The 14,158-nt window shown below is 48.0% G+C and overlaps 1 protein-coding gene across 1 annotated transcript in view; it reads left to right on the top strand.

Annotated features, from left to right (window-relative positions):
• Positions 1 to 13,386, top strand: part of PLP2 (proteolipid protein 2) — a 41,358-nt gene extending 27,972 nt beyond the window's left edge. The window contains exons 3-5 of the mRNA XM_089679617.1: positions 7,486 to 7,581; positions 9,321 to 9,411; positions 11,525 to 13,386. Coding sequence (XP_089535743.1) covers positions 7,486 to 7,581; positions 9,321 to 9,411; positions 11,525 to 11,544 — 207 coding nt within the window. The 3' untranslated portion in view covers positions 11,545 to 13,386. The remainder of the gene's footprint in view (positions 1 to 7,485; positions 7,582 to 9,320; positions 9,412 to 11,524) is intronic.
• The last annotated feature ends 772 nt before the right edge of the window (positions 13,387 to 14,158 follow it).

The following is a 14,158-nucleotide window of genomic DNA, read 5'->3' as shown; positions in this document are numbered from 1 at the left end:
CCTTCTGTGTTCTAATATTGGAGGATGTGATACATTGTGATAGGTTTTTATCAATTCTGATACATTGTTATAGATTGTGATACTTTCTTCTACATTGTGTCATATGTTATACCTTGTTATACATTGTGATACAGTCTTCTACATGCTGATACATTGTGCTACATTCTGATACATTGTTATACGTTGTGATACAGTCTTCTATATTCTGATACATTGTGATAGTCTTCTACTTTCTGATACATTCTGACACATTGTGATACATTATTTTACATTGTTATACAATCTTCTACATTGTGATACATTGGTATACCCTGTGATAGATTGTGATACATTGTGATACAGTCTTCTACATTGTGACACATTGACACCTTGTGGTACATTGTTACACCTTGTGATACATTGTTGCACCTTGTAATACATTGATATACACTGTGATAGAGCTGTACACATTATTATACATTGTTATATATTATGATACATTGTTACACCTTGTGACACAGTCCTCTACGTTGTGACACATTGACACCTTGTGGTACATTGTTATACCTTGTTATACATTGTTACACCTTGTGATTCATAGTTATATATTTTTACACCTTGTGATACATTGTTACACCTTGTGATTCATAGTTATATATTTTTACACCTTGTGATGCATTGTTACACCTTGTGATACATTGTTACACCTTGTGATACATTGATACACCTTGTGATACATTGTTATACATTGTTACACCATGTGATTCATAGTTATACCTTGTTACACCTTGTGATACATCGTTACCCCTTGTGGTACATTGTTATAGATTCTGATACACTCATGATTAGACTGGAATCCATGATTCCCATTGGGTTGTACTGCGGTCGGCGCCGTGCTTCCTGCAGGGCACAGCAGTCCGTGGCTGAGCTCCGGTTACCATGGAGATGATCTGATTGGTGGGTGACACGCGGCTCCCAGCCATGAACTAGATTACGGGGGGGGCCGCATCCCATGGAAAGGTCAGAGAATCCGAATCCAGAAATCCAGCCGATCTGTAGCCACCCCAGTGTAGGATGAGCACCGCAGGGCTTTGTATTTTGAATGGGTTGCAGCGCCCCCTATGGACATGCTGCCTCTGGCCCCGCCTCTTCCATATTGATTTCTGTTTTTTCAGTCATGAAGGCTCAGCATCCCATGTGGGGCGTTACCTATGTGAATACAACCTGCCTAGGAACGCCCATTCTTTCAGGTTGACACCCACATTGAGGCATTTTTAAAATATTTGCATAACCCCACCCACTGCTTGCATCAGGCCTGTCGGCCCCTCCCACAGCTCTGCTCCTTCTCCTTGTGCAGGGTGACTGGTCCCCCCTCTGCCCCTGCTTGTGCAGGAGGGGACTGGCTCCGCCCCCTCCTGTACTTTTCTATTGTGGGCGTGGCCTGACAGGCCCCTCCCAGAGCTCTGCTCCTTGTGCAGGGGGACTGGTCTAGTCTCCGCCCTCTCCTGTACTTTTCTATTGTGGGTGTGGCCTGACAGGGGGAGGGGACTCCTTGTGCAGGGGGATTGGTCTCTCCTCTGCCCCTCCTATATTATATAATGGGAGGAGCCTGCTGGGCTCCTCCCACTGCTCTGTTCTGTCTGCTTGTGCAGCGGGGACTGGTCTCGGCTCCGCCTCCTGTACTTTTCTTTTGTGGGTGTGGCCTGACAGGCCCCTCCCAGAGCTCTGCTCCTTGTGCAGGGGGACTGGTCTCTCCTGTGCCCCTCCTATATTATATAATGGGAGGAGCCTGCTGGGCTCCTCACACTGCTCTGTTCTGTCTGCTTGTGCAGGGGGGACTGGTCTCGGCTCCGCCCCTCCTGTACTTTTCTGTTGTAGGTGGGGCCTGACAGGCCCCTCCCAGAGCTCTGTTCTTTGTGCAGGGGGATTGGTCTCGTCTCTGCCCCTCCTGTACTTTTCTGTTGTAGGTGTGGCTTGACAGGCTCCTCCCTGAGCTCTGCTCCCTCTGCAGGGTGACTGGTCTTGTCTCCGCCTCCTCCTGTAGTTTCCTGGAGGTAGTCTGCAGTGGGTGGGGCCTATGTGTTCAGGCTATGCACCGCCCAGTGATGTCACTCCCGCTTTGACAAGGCAATATCTGGGTTTGCAAAGCCATTCGGTGCACACAGAGCGGCTTTGATTGCCACTTCTGTTGTGGCTTCATGACCTGAAAAAATTCTGAGTAGGCCGTCCCTGAAATCCCTCCCGACAGGGTTGCCTTGGAAAAAAAAAGCTTAAAAAAAAATAGCACCCAAAAAAAAAATCGTATCAAATACCAAAATTTTCCTTTCCTGGCACCAATCCCTGACAGCTCCAAGAAAAGCCACCATTGTGCTGTGCGAATGTGAAAATGGGAGGAAAAAAAAACAAAATGAATGTTGTTAGGCCGTTATCTGTGCAGGTCGAATGTTTATCATTGATTTAAAAAAAGAAAAAATGCTGCATTTGGCCACTAGATGGTGCTAGGTATTGTAAGATCATTTCTATGATTCTTAGCTCCATCTACTGGACAGATGAGGTATTCTCACTTTTAAATCAATGAAGAACATTCGTCCAGCACAGGAAGTAGCCCAATAATTTTTTTTTTTTTTTTTTGCAGCATTCATATAAAATGAATTTTTATGCACTTTCATTGGGTGAATTATTTTTTTTCTTTTTTTTTAGAAATAAATTGACAGTCATTTTTCCATTTTTTGAATGGGTTTTTGAATGGGTTGCAGCGCCACCTATGGACAGCCCCTGCAGGAGGACAATGGGAATATCTGTGACCCCCTGCGAAATGTGCGGTCACTGACGCAACGATCTCAGGCTGGAACGACGTCACTCTGATGACTGACAATCCCTTTAAAATGTCCCATTTCCCTTGTCGCCAGTTGTGCCTCTAGTGGGCCACTAGATGGAGCTGTCTATCATATCCTAGAATACCTTGCACCATCTAGTGGGCAAATGTGGTATTATTTTTTTTAAATCAATGAGAAACCTTCGATCAGCACTGGCAAGTAGCCTAATAACATTCTTCTTTTTTTTTTTTTTTTTTGCTTTATTTGCATAGAACAAAAGTACGTTGGGAGATTTGCTATGCAAATGATGAATGCCAAGCACTTCCAGCGTCTCATGATGCCCCTTCGGCGCCCCATTGCCTCCAGGTTGGCGAGACCAAAGCCTCCCAGAGGAAACAATGGACCTGATTCACCCCAAGCAATAAACGCCCCTCCGTCTTCCCATGTGTACTTTGCCCATGCCGGCCGCCCCGGTGCTTTTGGTTGCCATGGTTACAGCAGATCGGTTTTGCCGCGTCCCTCAGCGTTGGGTTCGGTGACTAAGGCTGTATAAATATTTCACGCGCGATCTCCTGGAAACTATTACTATGGCAACTGGCAGCGAACATTGCCAGGAAGTCTGCAAACCAAAGCGAAGTAAGAGAAGAGCGGCGTTCGATTTAAAGGGAACCTGTGCTGGGAAAATTCGACCGCCGCCATTGCTGGGCTCTCCTTTGGGGAAAATGCTAGCTGACTGGCTGCTCCGGAAGCACCAGCAATGTCTGTTACAGAGCCTGTGGTGAGGAGGGAGGAGCTCTCGGGGTCCAGAATAATGCAGTTCCTGAGATAGGATGATTATGTTTATTGAAAGTTTAAATCTATAAATCGATCCAACGCGTTTCGGGGGAATGGCCTCCCCTTCGTCAGGGCTTATGGATGGGCGTGGGCTCCAAAGCGGGTCCTACATTTCTAACCCTGGATTTGCAACCTTGCTGCCTCTGCATCATTGCAACCCGGCATTCAATAAACCTTCATAACCCTATAAAGTCAGGCCAACGCGTTTCGGGCGAATTGCCTCCCCTTCTTCAGGGCTCATGGATGGGAGGGGCTCCAAAGCGGTTCCTCTGTTTTGAACCGTAGATTGGCAGAGTGCTGGGTTGTAATGATGCAGAGGCATCAAGGTTGCCAATCTGTGGTTCAAAATTTAGGATCCGCTGTGGAGCCCCTCCCATCCATAATCCCTGAGGAAGGGGAGGGCAATTCCCCCGAAACGTGTTGGCTTGAGTTATGTTTTATAGGATTATGAAGGTTTATTGAGTGCCGGGTTGCAATGATGCAGAGGCCCCCAAAACGTTTTTGGCTCGATTTTATATGTATATAGGAATTTGAAGATTTATTGAAAGTTTAAATGTAAAAATCGATCCAACGGGTTTCGGGGGAATTGCCCCCCCTCCTTGTCAGGGATTATGGATGGGAGGGGCTCCAAAGCAGTTCTTCTGGTTTGAACCGTACATTGGCAGAGTGCTGGGTTGTAATGATGCAGAGGCATCGAGGTTGCCGGTTTGAAACTTAGGAGCCACTTTACTGCTCCTCCCATCCATAAGCCCTGAAGAAGAGGAGAGCAATTCTCCCGAAACGCGTTGGCTTGAGTTATTTTGTTTTATAGGATTATGAAGGTTTATTGAGTGCCGGGTTGCAATGATGCAGAGGCCCCCAAAATGTTTTGGCTCGATTTTATATGTTTATAGGAATCTGAAGGTCTATTGAAAGTTTAAATGTAAAAATTGGATCCAACACGTTTCGGGGAATTGCCTTCCCCCTTGTCAGGGCTTATGGATGGGAGGGGCTCCAAAGCGGTTCCTCTGTTTTGAACCGTACATTGGCAGAGTGACGGGTTGTAATTTTGCAGAGGCATCAAGGTTGCCAATCTATGGTTCAGAATTTAGGAGCCGCTGTGGAGCCCTTCCCATCCATAATCCCCGAAGAAGGGGAGGGCAGTTCCCCCGAAACGTGTTGGCTTGAGTTATATGTTTTATAGGAATATGAAGGTTTATTGAGTGCCGGGTTGCAATGATGCAGAGGCCCCCAAAATGTTTTTGATCGATTTTATAGGAATTTGATGGTTTATAGAAAGTTTAAATGTAAAAATCGATCTACGCGTTTCGGGGGAATTGCCCCCCTCCTTATGGATGGGAGGGGCTTCAAAGCAGTTCCTTTGTTTTGAACTGTAGATTGGCAGAGTGCCGGTCTATAATGATGCAGAGGCATCAGGGTTGCCAATCTACAGTTCGAAATTTAGGAGCCACTGTGGAGCCCCTCCCATCCATTTCCCTGAAGAAGGGGGAGGGCAATTACCCCGAAACGCGTTGGTTGATTTATACATGTAAACTTTCAATAAACCTTTGTACTCCTGTAAACATATAAATCGAGCCAACGCAGTGGGACACGATTTTGTGCTGAAGTCATCTGCAGAATGGATGAAGCACTTTGCACTGCAGGTCCTCAGGTACAGCTTCCTCTCCGGCAAGGAGAACAGTGAGCAGCACAGTAGTAGCACTTATGCAGGCCATAGACGGTTTGTTTATGGGCTGAAAAACGAAACATCAGTCGTTCTGTTGCCACCAATGATTACGAAAATCGGCCATTTTTCGTAAATTTTCCAGCATGACTGATAAAAATGAGGAACCACGAAAATTGGCTGATGACATTGCCCCACTAACTGTGCGAATATCTCCAGATTTTATTCTTTCGGACGAAAATTCAGCCGATAAACGAACCGTCTATGGCCTGCATAAGTCCTCGGTATGGCTTGTGGTCTCCCTACAGCTGGTCCTTTCCCTGTTACCGACCTGCAGTGCCTTGTTGTGTCCTCTGCCTCTGTATTGAGATGGTCCTCTTTGTAGAGGCGCAGGGTTTTGCTTCCTCATGGCAGAGCTGCCACCCCAATGACTGGTGGGGTAATGATGAAGCAGGAGAGATGGAGGAAGCACAGTTCTACAGAATGGATGAAGCAGAAGCAGGGAGGTCCTTGCACTGCAGATCCTCAGGTACAGCTTCCTCTCCAGCAAGGAGAACAGTGAGCAGCACAGTAGTAGCATTTAGTCCTCGGTACTGCTTGTGGTCTCCCTACAGCTGGTCCTTTCCCTGTTACCGACCTGCAGTGCCTTGTTGTGTCCTCTGCCTCTGTATTGAGATGGTCCTCTTTGTAGAGGCGCAGGGTTTTGCTTCCTCATGGCAGAGCTGCCACCCCAATGACTGGTGGGGTAATGATGAAGCAGGAGAGATGGAGGAAGCACAGTTCTACAGAATGGATGAAGCAGAAGCAGGGAGGTCCTTGCACTGCAGATCCTCAGGTACAGCTTCCTCTCCAGCAAGGAGAACAGTGAGCAGCACAGTAGTAGCATTTAGTCCTCGGTACTGCTTGTGGTCTCCCTACAGCTGGTCCTTTCCCTGTTACCGACCTGCAGTGCCTTGTTGTGTCCTATGCCTCTGTATTGAGATGGTCCTCTTTGTAGAGGCGCAGGGTTTTGCTTCCTCATGGCAGAGCTGCCACCCCAATGACTGGTGGGGTAATGATGAAGCAGGAGAGATGGAGGAAGCACAGTTCTACAGAATGGATGAAGCAGAAGCAGGGAGGTCCTTGCACTGCAGATCCTCAGGTACAGCTTCCTCTCCAGCAAGGAGAACAGTGAGCAGCACAGTAGTAGCATTTAGTCCTCGGTACTGCTTGTGGTCTCCCTACAGCTGGTCCTTTCCCTGTTACCGACCTGCAGTGCCTTGTTGTGTCCTCTGCCTCTGTATTGAGATGGTCCTCTTTGTAGAGGCGCAGGGTTTTGCTTCCTCATGGCAGAGCTGCCACCCCAATGACTGGTGGGGTAATGATGAAGCAGGAGAGATGGAGGAAGCACAGTTCTACAGAATGGATGAAGCAAAAGCAGGGAGGTCCTTGCACTGCAGATCCTCAGGTACAGCTTCCTCTCCAGCAAGGAGAACAGTGAGCAGCACAGTAGTAGCATTTAGTCCTCGGTACTGCTTGTGGTCTCCCTACAGCTGGTCCTTTCCCTGTTACCGACCTGCAGTGCCTTGTTGTGTCCTATGCCTCTGTATTGAGATGGTCCTCTTTGTAGAGGCGCAGGGTTTTGCTTCCTCATGGCAGAGCTGCCACCCCGATGACTGGTGGGGTAATGATGAAGCAGGAGAGATGGAGGAAGCACAGTTCTACAGAATGGATGAAGCAGAAGCAGGGAGGTCCTTGCACTGCAGATCCTCAGGTACAGCTTCCCCTCCAGCAGGGAGAACAACGATCAGCACGGTGGTGACAAATCTCCCGAGACTAGCAATGTGAAGGCAGCAATGCTTCCAAATGTTCCCTTTTAACGCAGCAAATCTTCACTTTTTGAGTTCAGGTCTGGGATTCGTTAAAGCTGCAGGTTCAAGGGCTTTCATCACCAGTCTTGGCTTCACTACCGAGGGAGTCTTTAACCCAGAGCAAGCATGTAGCCAGTGAAATCTTAAAGCATCCTACCTCCCAAACTGCATGCTCTTCCATGGAATGGTTGGGCATCGAAGTGAAGATGGGGGTTCCTGGAGCAGGCAGCAAGTCTGCAATGGCAGCCGCCATATTAATCAGGCCAGCAGGTTCGCTTCAAGGAATAATCTGTATTCTTCTGTTTCGGAATCACGAGTTTTCTTTCTTTTCTCGTTTTTTTAGGATTTCATACGTGCAGCTGTTGGCGGCGGCCTCTTCATCATCCTCTGCATAGTATGTCTAATCCGCGGTGGCGACGGGGCTGGGATAGCCGGATCGGTGAGTAGCGGGGTGAAGGGAATGGCAGCGGTCATCTTATCCATGTGCGTTCGATGATCCTCCCCCCTCCATTCCAGGAACTTTCTTTAACACTTGTAAGTGGAATGTTATTCATTCATAAAAAAAAAAGTAGTGTATCAGGAAAGTACCTCAGTATGGCCACTAGGTGGAGTGGAGGATCATAGCGAATAAGTATGATCCTCAGCCCCATCTAGTGGCTATAAGGAGGTATTTTTCAGAACCACGTTTTTTTTTTTTTTTTCTATAAATGAGTAACGTTCGATCTGTAGAGAAAACAGAAGTAGATGGGAACCCAGAAGTCTGTCAAATGGTGTAAAAAACCATATAGGGGGTGTCACTGGGAGGGAGGGGGTGGCTTTATTTCACGACACCGCATATATGCTGCATCTCTTTGTGCTGGGAGCGCGCTCAGATGTGCGCCCCGATTACAGGGACCGAGCTGTCAAGTAAGCTGGCGATCACGTGATCGTGATCACGTGATCACTGCGCTAGCCAGTCCCAGCGATCGCTGGTGCTAGAACCCGCCCCAGTAATGAAAAGATACCACGCCTGTATTTCCAGACCGCCATTCATTGCTGTGGGCGAGCTGTACCCAAGGGGTGGCTGGAATCCACCATGAGTATGACCACCCATGGGAACCAATAGAGTTGCGGTACGCATGGACAGCTAGGACCATGTTGGAGCAAAGACTGCTCTGATTGGGGGTGAAGGGAGGGGGAGGGGCATTTCTTAAAGGACAACCATTAAAGGGAATGGAGCCAGTATCACGCAGCCAGGGGGGGAGGGCATTTATTAAAGGACAACCACTAAAGGGAATGGAGCCAGGATCTAGTAGACAGGGACTAAGGGTGGGGCAGGGGCATTATTTAAAGGACAACCACTAAAGGGAGAATAGGAGCCCGGTTCTCAACCAGGAATGAAGGGTGGGGGAGGGGCATTTCTTAAAGGACAAGCACTAAAGGGAATGGAGGCGGGATCTCCTCAGAGCCGGGGGGGCATTTATTAAAGGACAACTACTAAAGGGAATAGAGCCGGGTTCTCAGAGGCAGAGATGAAAAGTGGGGGAGGGGCATAATTAAAGGACAACCACTAAAGGGAATGGAGCTGGGATCTCCTCAGCCAGTGGGGATAGGAGGGGAGGGGCATTTATTAAAGGACAACCACTAAAGGGAATGGAGCCAGGAATGAAGGTTGGGGGAGGGGCATTTATTCAAAGACAACCATTAAAAGGAATGGAGGCGGGATCTCATAGACAGGGGTGAAGTGTGGGGGAGGGGCGTTTATTAAAGGACAACTACTAAAGGGAATAGAGGCGGGCTCTCTGAGCCAGAAATGATGGGTGGGGGAGGGGCATTTATTAAAGGACATCCACTAAAGGGAATGGAGCCAGGAATGAAGGTTGGGGGAGGGGCATTTATTCAAAGACAACCATTAAAGGGAATGGTGGGGGGATCTCATAGACAGGGGTGAAGTGTGGGGGAGGGGCACTTATTAAAGGACAACTACTAAAGGGAATGGAGCCGGAATCTCCTCAGCCAGTGGGGATAGGAAGGGGAGGGGCATTTATTAAAGGACAACCACTAAAGGGAATGAAGGGTGGGGGAGGGGCCTTTATTAAAGGACAACCATTAAAGGGCGTAGGGCCGGGATCTCGATGCTGTGAACTAGCGAAGCGCGTGCCGGAAGTGAACACTGACCGCTCCTCTTGTCCCTCCCAGGTGATCGGGCTGCTGACTGGTCTCCTATTCGCGTATGACGCTTACCTGACGTTTCCTACACTGAGGAGGACACACGCACCGGCTGCCACGGGTGAGCTGAGCGACTTCACGTGTCCCGGCATTAATGTGTAACAGAAGTGTCCATCAGGGAAACGCTTTATACCTGATCACGTACAGCGACCGTGACGCCATAATAAAACAAAAAAAAAGTGCCCCCCTCCCCCCATCATATCATTGTATTGTAAAGTATATACTTTGATGTGATTTTGATGCAACTTTGGATAGGTGTGACTTTGATGCCACATTTTTTTTTCTCTCCAAGGCTCGGTTCGCACTGCGGCGACTTGGGATCCAACTTGTGACACCCCCCGAGTCGCATGACATGTGAATTCCCATGTTAGTCAATGAGAGCCTTCTTAAGTCGCTCCGACTTTAGAAAAGGTTCCTGTGCTACTTCCAGGCGACTTCTCTTCCATTTGTGCCCATAGACTTTAATGGAAGTCGCCTCCAAGACGGATCCTCGTCCGTACTGATGTGATTTAGATCCGACAGGAAGATTACCCAGGCAAAGTCGCATGGCATGAAAGTTGTGCATCAAATCCCAGGAAGTTGCCTGGCAAACTCGTGCAACTTTCAAGTCGCAGTAGTGTGAACCGAGCCTAACAGGAAAGTATGACAGTTCTGTTCATGTAGTGCGACTTTGATGCGAAGTAGCATCAAAGTTGCGTCCAAGCCGCAACCATCCAAAGTCGCATCAGTCACATCCAAATCACACCCATCCGAAGTGACATCAACATACACATAGCACCATCTGCTGGCTGAATAGAAGATTCACATGCTAACATTTAAATAGCACCATCTGCTGGCTGAATAGAAGATTCACATGCTAACATACAAATAGCACCATCTGCTGGCCAAATAGAAGATTCACATGCTAACATACAAACAGCACCATCTGCTGGCCAAATAGAAGATTCACATGCTAACATACAAATAGCACCATCTGCTGGTCAAATAGAAGATTCACATGCTAACATACAAACAGCACCATCTGCTGGCCAAATAGAAGATTCACATGCTAACATACACATAGCACCATCTGCTGGCCAAATAGAAGATTCACATGCTAACATGCATATAGCACCATCTGCTGGCCAAATGGAAGATTCACATGCTAACATGCATATAGCACCATCTGCTGGCCAAATAGAAGATTTGCATGCTAACATACAAATAGCACCATCTGCTGGCCAAATAGAAGATTCACATGCTATGTGTATGTTAGTATGTTCATCTTCTATTCGGCCAGCAGATGGCGCTATTTAAATGTTAGCATGCAAATCTTCTATTTGGCCAGCAGATGGTGCTATGTGCATGTTAGTATGTGAATCTTCTATTTGGCCAGCAGATGGTGCTATTTGTATGTTAGCATGTGAATCTTCTATTTGGCCAGCAGATGGTGCTGTGTATGTTAGTATGTTCATCTTCTATTCGGCCAGCAGATGGTGCTATTTGGACCACCCACTCCTCCAGACTCCAGGCATTTTGATGATTGCCTAACTCCTCCCTCCTCCCAAGAGCCAGCCCTCTGCTTGGATCAGGACCAAAGGCTCTTCAGAGGAGTACTGAGGCAGGGTGCTGTGATGTTTTCAGGAAGCGACGTACAGCAGCCTGCCAGCCCCTCCCACCAGCCACGATCTGCCTGCATTGCATAGAGAAGCACAGAGACCCAGTGATGACATCATTGGGTGTAAAATAAGTGTAAGGATGTATTTAAAACGTAATCCGAAGCTTAAGAATGTATTTTAGATTTGTTCTGTGACCCCCGTCTGCAAACTCTGGAAGTGGTCTGGTGCAGACTACATCCACAATCTGTTATTAAAGGTGCCACCCCCACAGCATAAGGAGCCAATAAATGCATGTGCTGACAAGGAACACCTTGACAGGAGGAGAGAGCAGAGTCACAAAGAGTTGAGCCCACTGCTGTGCTGCTTCTCCTTTCACTGTCCAGTCACAAGCTGGGGGCTCGTCCGGGATCTCATGGGCCCAGAGGACTAGGGACATCTAGCGGCAGAAAAAGGAGCTGCAGGAGACATCCCTGATTTATTGTATCTTTTAGTGCATGGGGGAATAGAACATCCCCAGTTCTAAATAATTCAATGGAGCGTCTTCCTCTTTAGTAACCTCTACTTTTTTGTTTGCAGAGTCCCCCGATAATATTTAACTCCATGTTCGACCAGCAGGAGGGACCCCAATGTTTCACACAAGCTACATGCCTTTGCCCACCCTGTGCAGCCGTCCCCGGAGAAGAGGAATCGGGCGGCATAGGGAGCGTTGCGCCACAGTGGACGATGTCTGTGTGTACACGTATACATGTGTTCCCTAAGGGCTCATTCACACCACACGGCGCGCATTAATGTGCGCATAAAGAGCAAGTGCACCTATTGGAGTGCTTTTTGTGGTTTTTTTTTTTTTTTTCTGTTTACAACTGGTATGTATTCCTTATGCGCTGCAGTACAGCGCTGCACCAAAATGCAACAAATTTTTTTTTTCTTTTTGTAGCTCACGCCATCGCAGCGTGCGAATTGAAGCCATAGGACAGATTGCCTTATGCGCTGGGACAGCGCTCTGCTCCTGGTGTGAACGAGCCAAAAGAGGTGCATTCACAAAAAAAAAAAAAAATCAGCCTGTGAAGCTGCGTGTACATTTGTTCTGTGATAATGGGGGCAAAAACGAATGTTGTCAGGCTATTTCCTCTCCAGGTCAAATGTTCTTCAGGGCGAATGTTATTCATTAAAACACAAAGGTGAATTAGGAAAGTACCACATTATGGCCATTAGATGGAGCCGATGATCACAGTAAATATTTATATTTTATGATCATCACATCCGTCTTGTGCAGGGGGCTCCAAACTTTCTAGGCAAAGGGCCAGTTTATGGACTTCAGGCTTTGTGGGTGGAGGGGGCAGACTATGGCTAGTGGAAGTAGAAAATGCCCCGTAATTGGTTTTAATGAGAGGAAGAAGGCACCATTGATGGTGTCAAGGGGGAGGAATGGTGCCCCATCATTGGTGTCAGTGGGAGGAATAGTGCCCCATCATTGGTGTCAGTGGGAGGAATAGTGCCCTATTATTAGTGTCAGTGGGAGGAATAGTGCCCCATCATTGGTGTCAGTGGGAGGAATAGTGTCCCATCATTGGTGTCAGTGGGAGGAATAGTGTCCCATCATTGGTGTCAGTGGGGGGAATAGTGCCCCATCATTGGTGTCAGTGGGAGGAATAGTGTCCCATCATTGGTGTCAGTGGGGGGAATAGTGCCCCATCATTGGTGTCAGTGGGAGGAATAGTTTCTCATCATTGGTGTCAATGGAAGGCTTAGTGCCTCATCATTGGTAATGGTGGGAGGAATAATGTCACTTCATTGGTGTAATTGACACCAACGATGGGACACTATTCCTCTCACTGACACCAATGATGGACACTATTCCTCTCAGTGGGAGGAGTAGTACCCCATCATTGGTGTCAGTGGGAGGAATGGTGCCCCCATCATTGGTGAAAGTGGGAGGAATGGTGCCCCCTTCATTGGTGGCAGTTGATGGAGTAGTGCCCCAAGGGCCACATAAAGACAAGCAAAGAGCCGCATCTGGCCCCCGGGCCGCGGTTTAGAGATCACTGACCTAGTGGCATAATGCTACTTACATACTATGAACATCAGTGCCATCTAGGGGCCATCATGCAGTATCATCCTGATTCACTCTACTCTGCATGAATGACGAACGTTCGACCTGGAGAGAAGAAAGCCTAATAACATTTGTGTTTGGCCCATTCGCACAGAACAAACGTATGCGCAGCTTCACAGGACGAACGTTTTTTTGTTTTTAAATTTATATCTATAAAAACACCCCTAAAAGTAGCAGAGGTGAAGGTCTTGGTGTCTGTTGGATGAATGCCGAGGTTTCTGTGCGAGTTTGTCTGCCCGCCATGTGTCCACCATGGGATGACGTTTTAATAAAGTTAGCTTTTTTTTTAATACGGTTATAACAATCTGATAATAAACATACTGAAGTACTTCTGTGATGTCTGTGATGGATTGGATGGGGGGGAGGGGGCATACTGACCTGATTGGGGGGACGGGGGGGCACATTGACCTGATTGGGGGCATGGGGGGGCACATTGATCTGATTGGGGGGACGGGGGGAACATTGATCTGATGGGGGGGCACATCGATCTGATTGGGGGGGGGGGGCACATCAACCGGATTGGGGGGATGGGAGAGGGTAGCACATCGACCTGATGGGAGGGGGTAGCACATCGACCTGATGGGAGGGGGTAGCACATCGACCTGATGGGAGGGGGTAGCACATCGACCTGATGGGAGGGGGTAGCACATCGACCTGATGGGAGGGGGTAGCACATCGACCTGATGGGAGGGGGTAGCACATCGACCTGATTGGGGGGGGGGGCACATTAACCTGATTGGGGAGGGGCACATTGACCTGATGAGGGCGAGGGGAGGGGCACAGTGGCCTGATGGAGGGGTGGTACATTGACCTGATTGAGGGGAGGGGTTCATCGACTTGATGGGGGGGCACATTGACCTGATTGGGGGAACGGGGGCATATCGACCTGATTAAAGGGAGGGGCACATCGACCTGCTTGGAGGGTAAAACCAGTTATATTTCTATGATTACCTACATAATTTAATCACTATTAATTTACTTTTTTATGATTTTATTTCATATTTTAACTACTGAAGTCCTTAAATATTTAATATTTTATTACTGTAACCACCATGTAAATGTAGCAGCGACTTCTGCGAAGAGCAGTAGGAGGGACCCAG

The sequence above is a fragment of the Staurois parvus genome, unplaced genomic scaffold (genome assembly GCF_062004578.1).
Source record: "Staurois parvus isolate SC_StPar_1 unplaced genomic scaffold, SC_StPar_1.0 ptg000228l, whole genome shotgun sequence".
Lineage (NCBI taxonomy): Eukaryota > Metazoa > Chordata > Amphibia > Anura > Ranidae > Staurois > Staurois parvus.
This window is presented reverse-complemented; position numbering and strand designations above follow the sequence as displayed.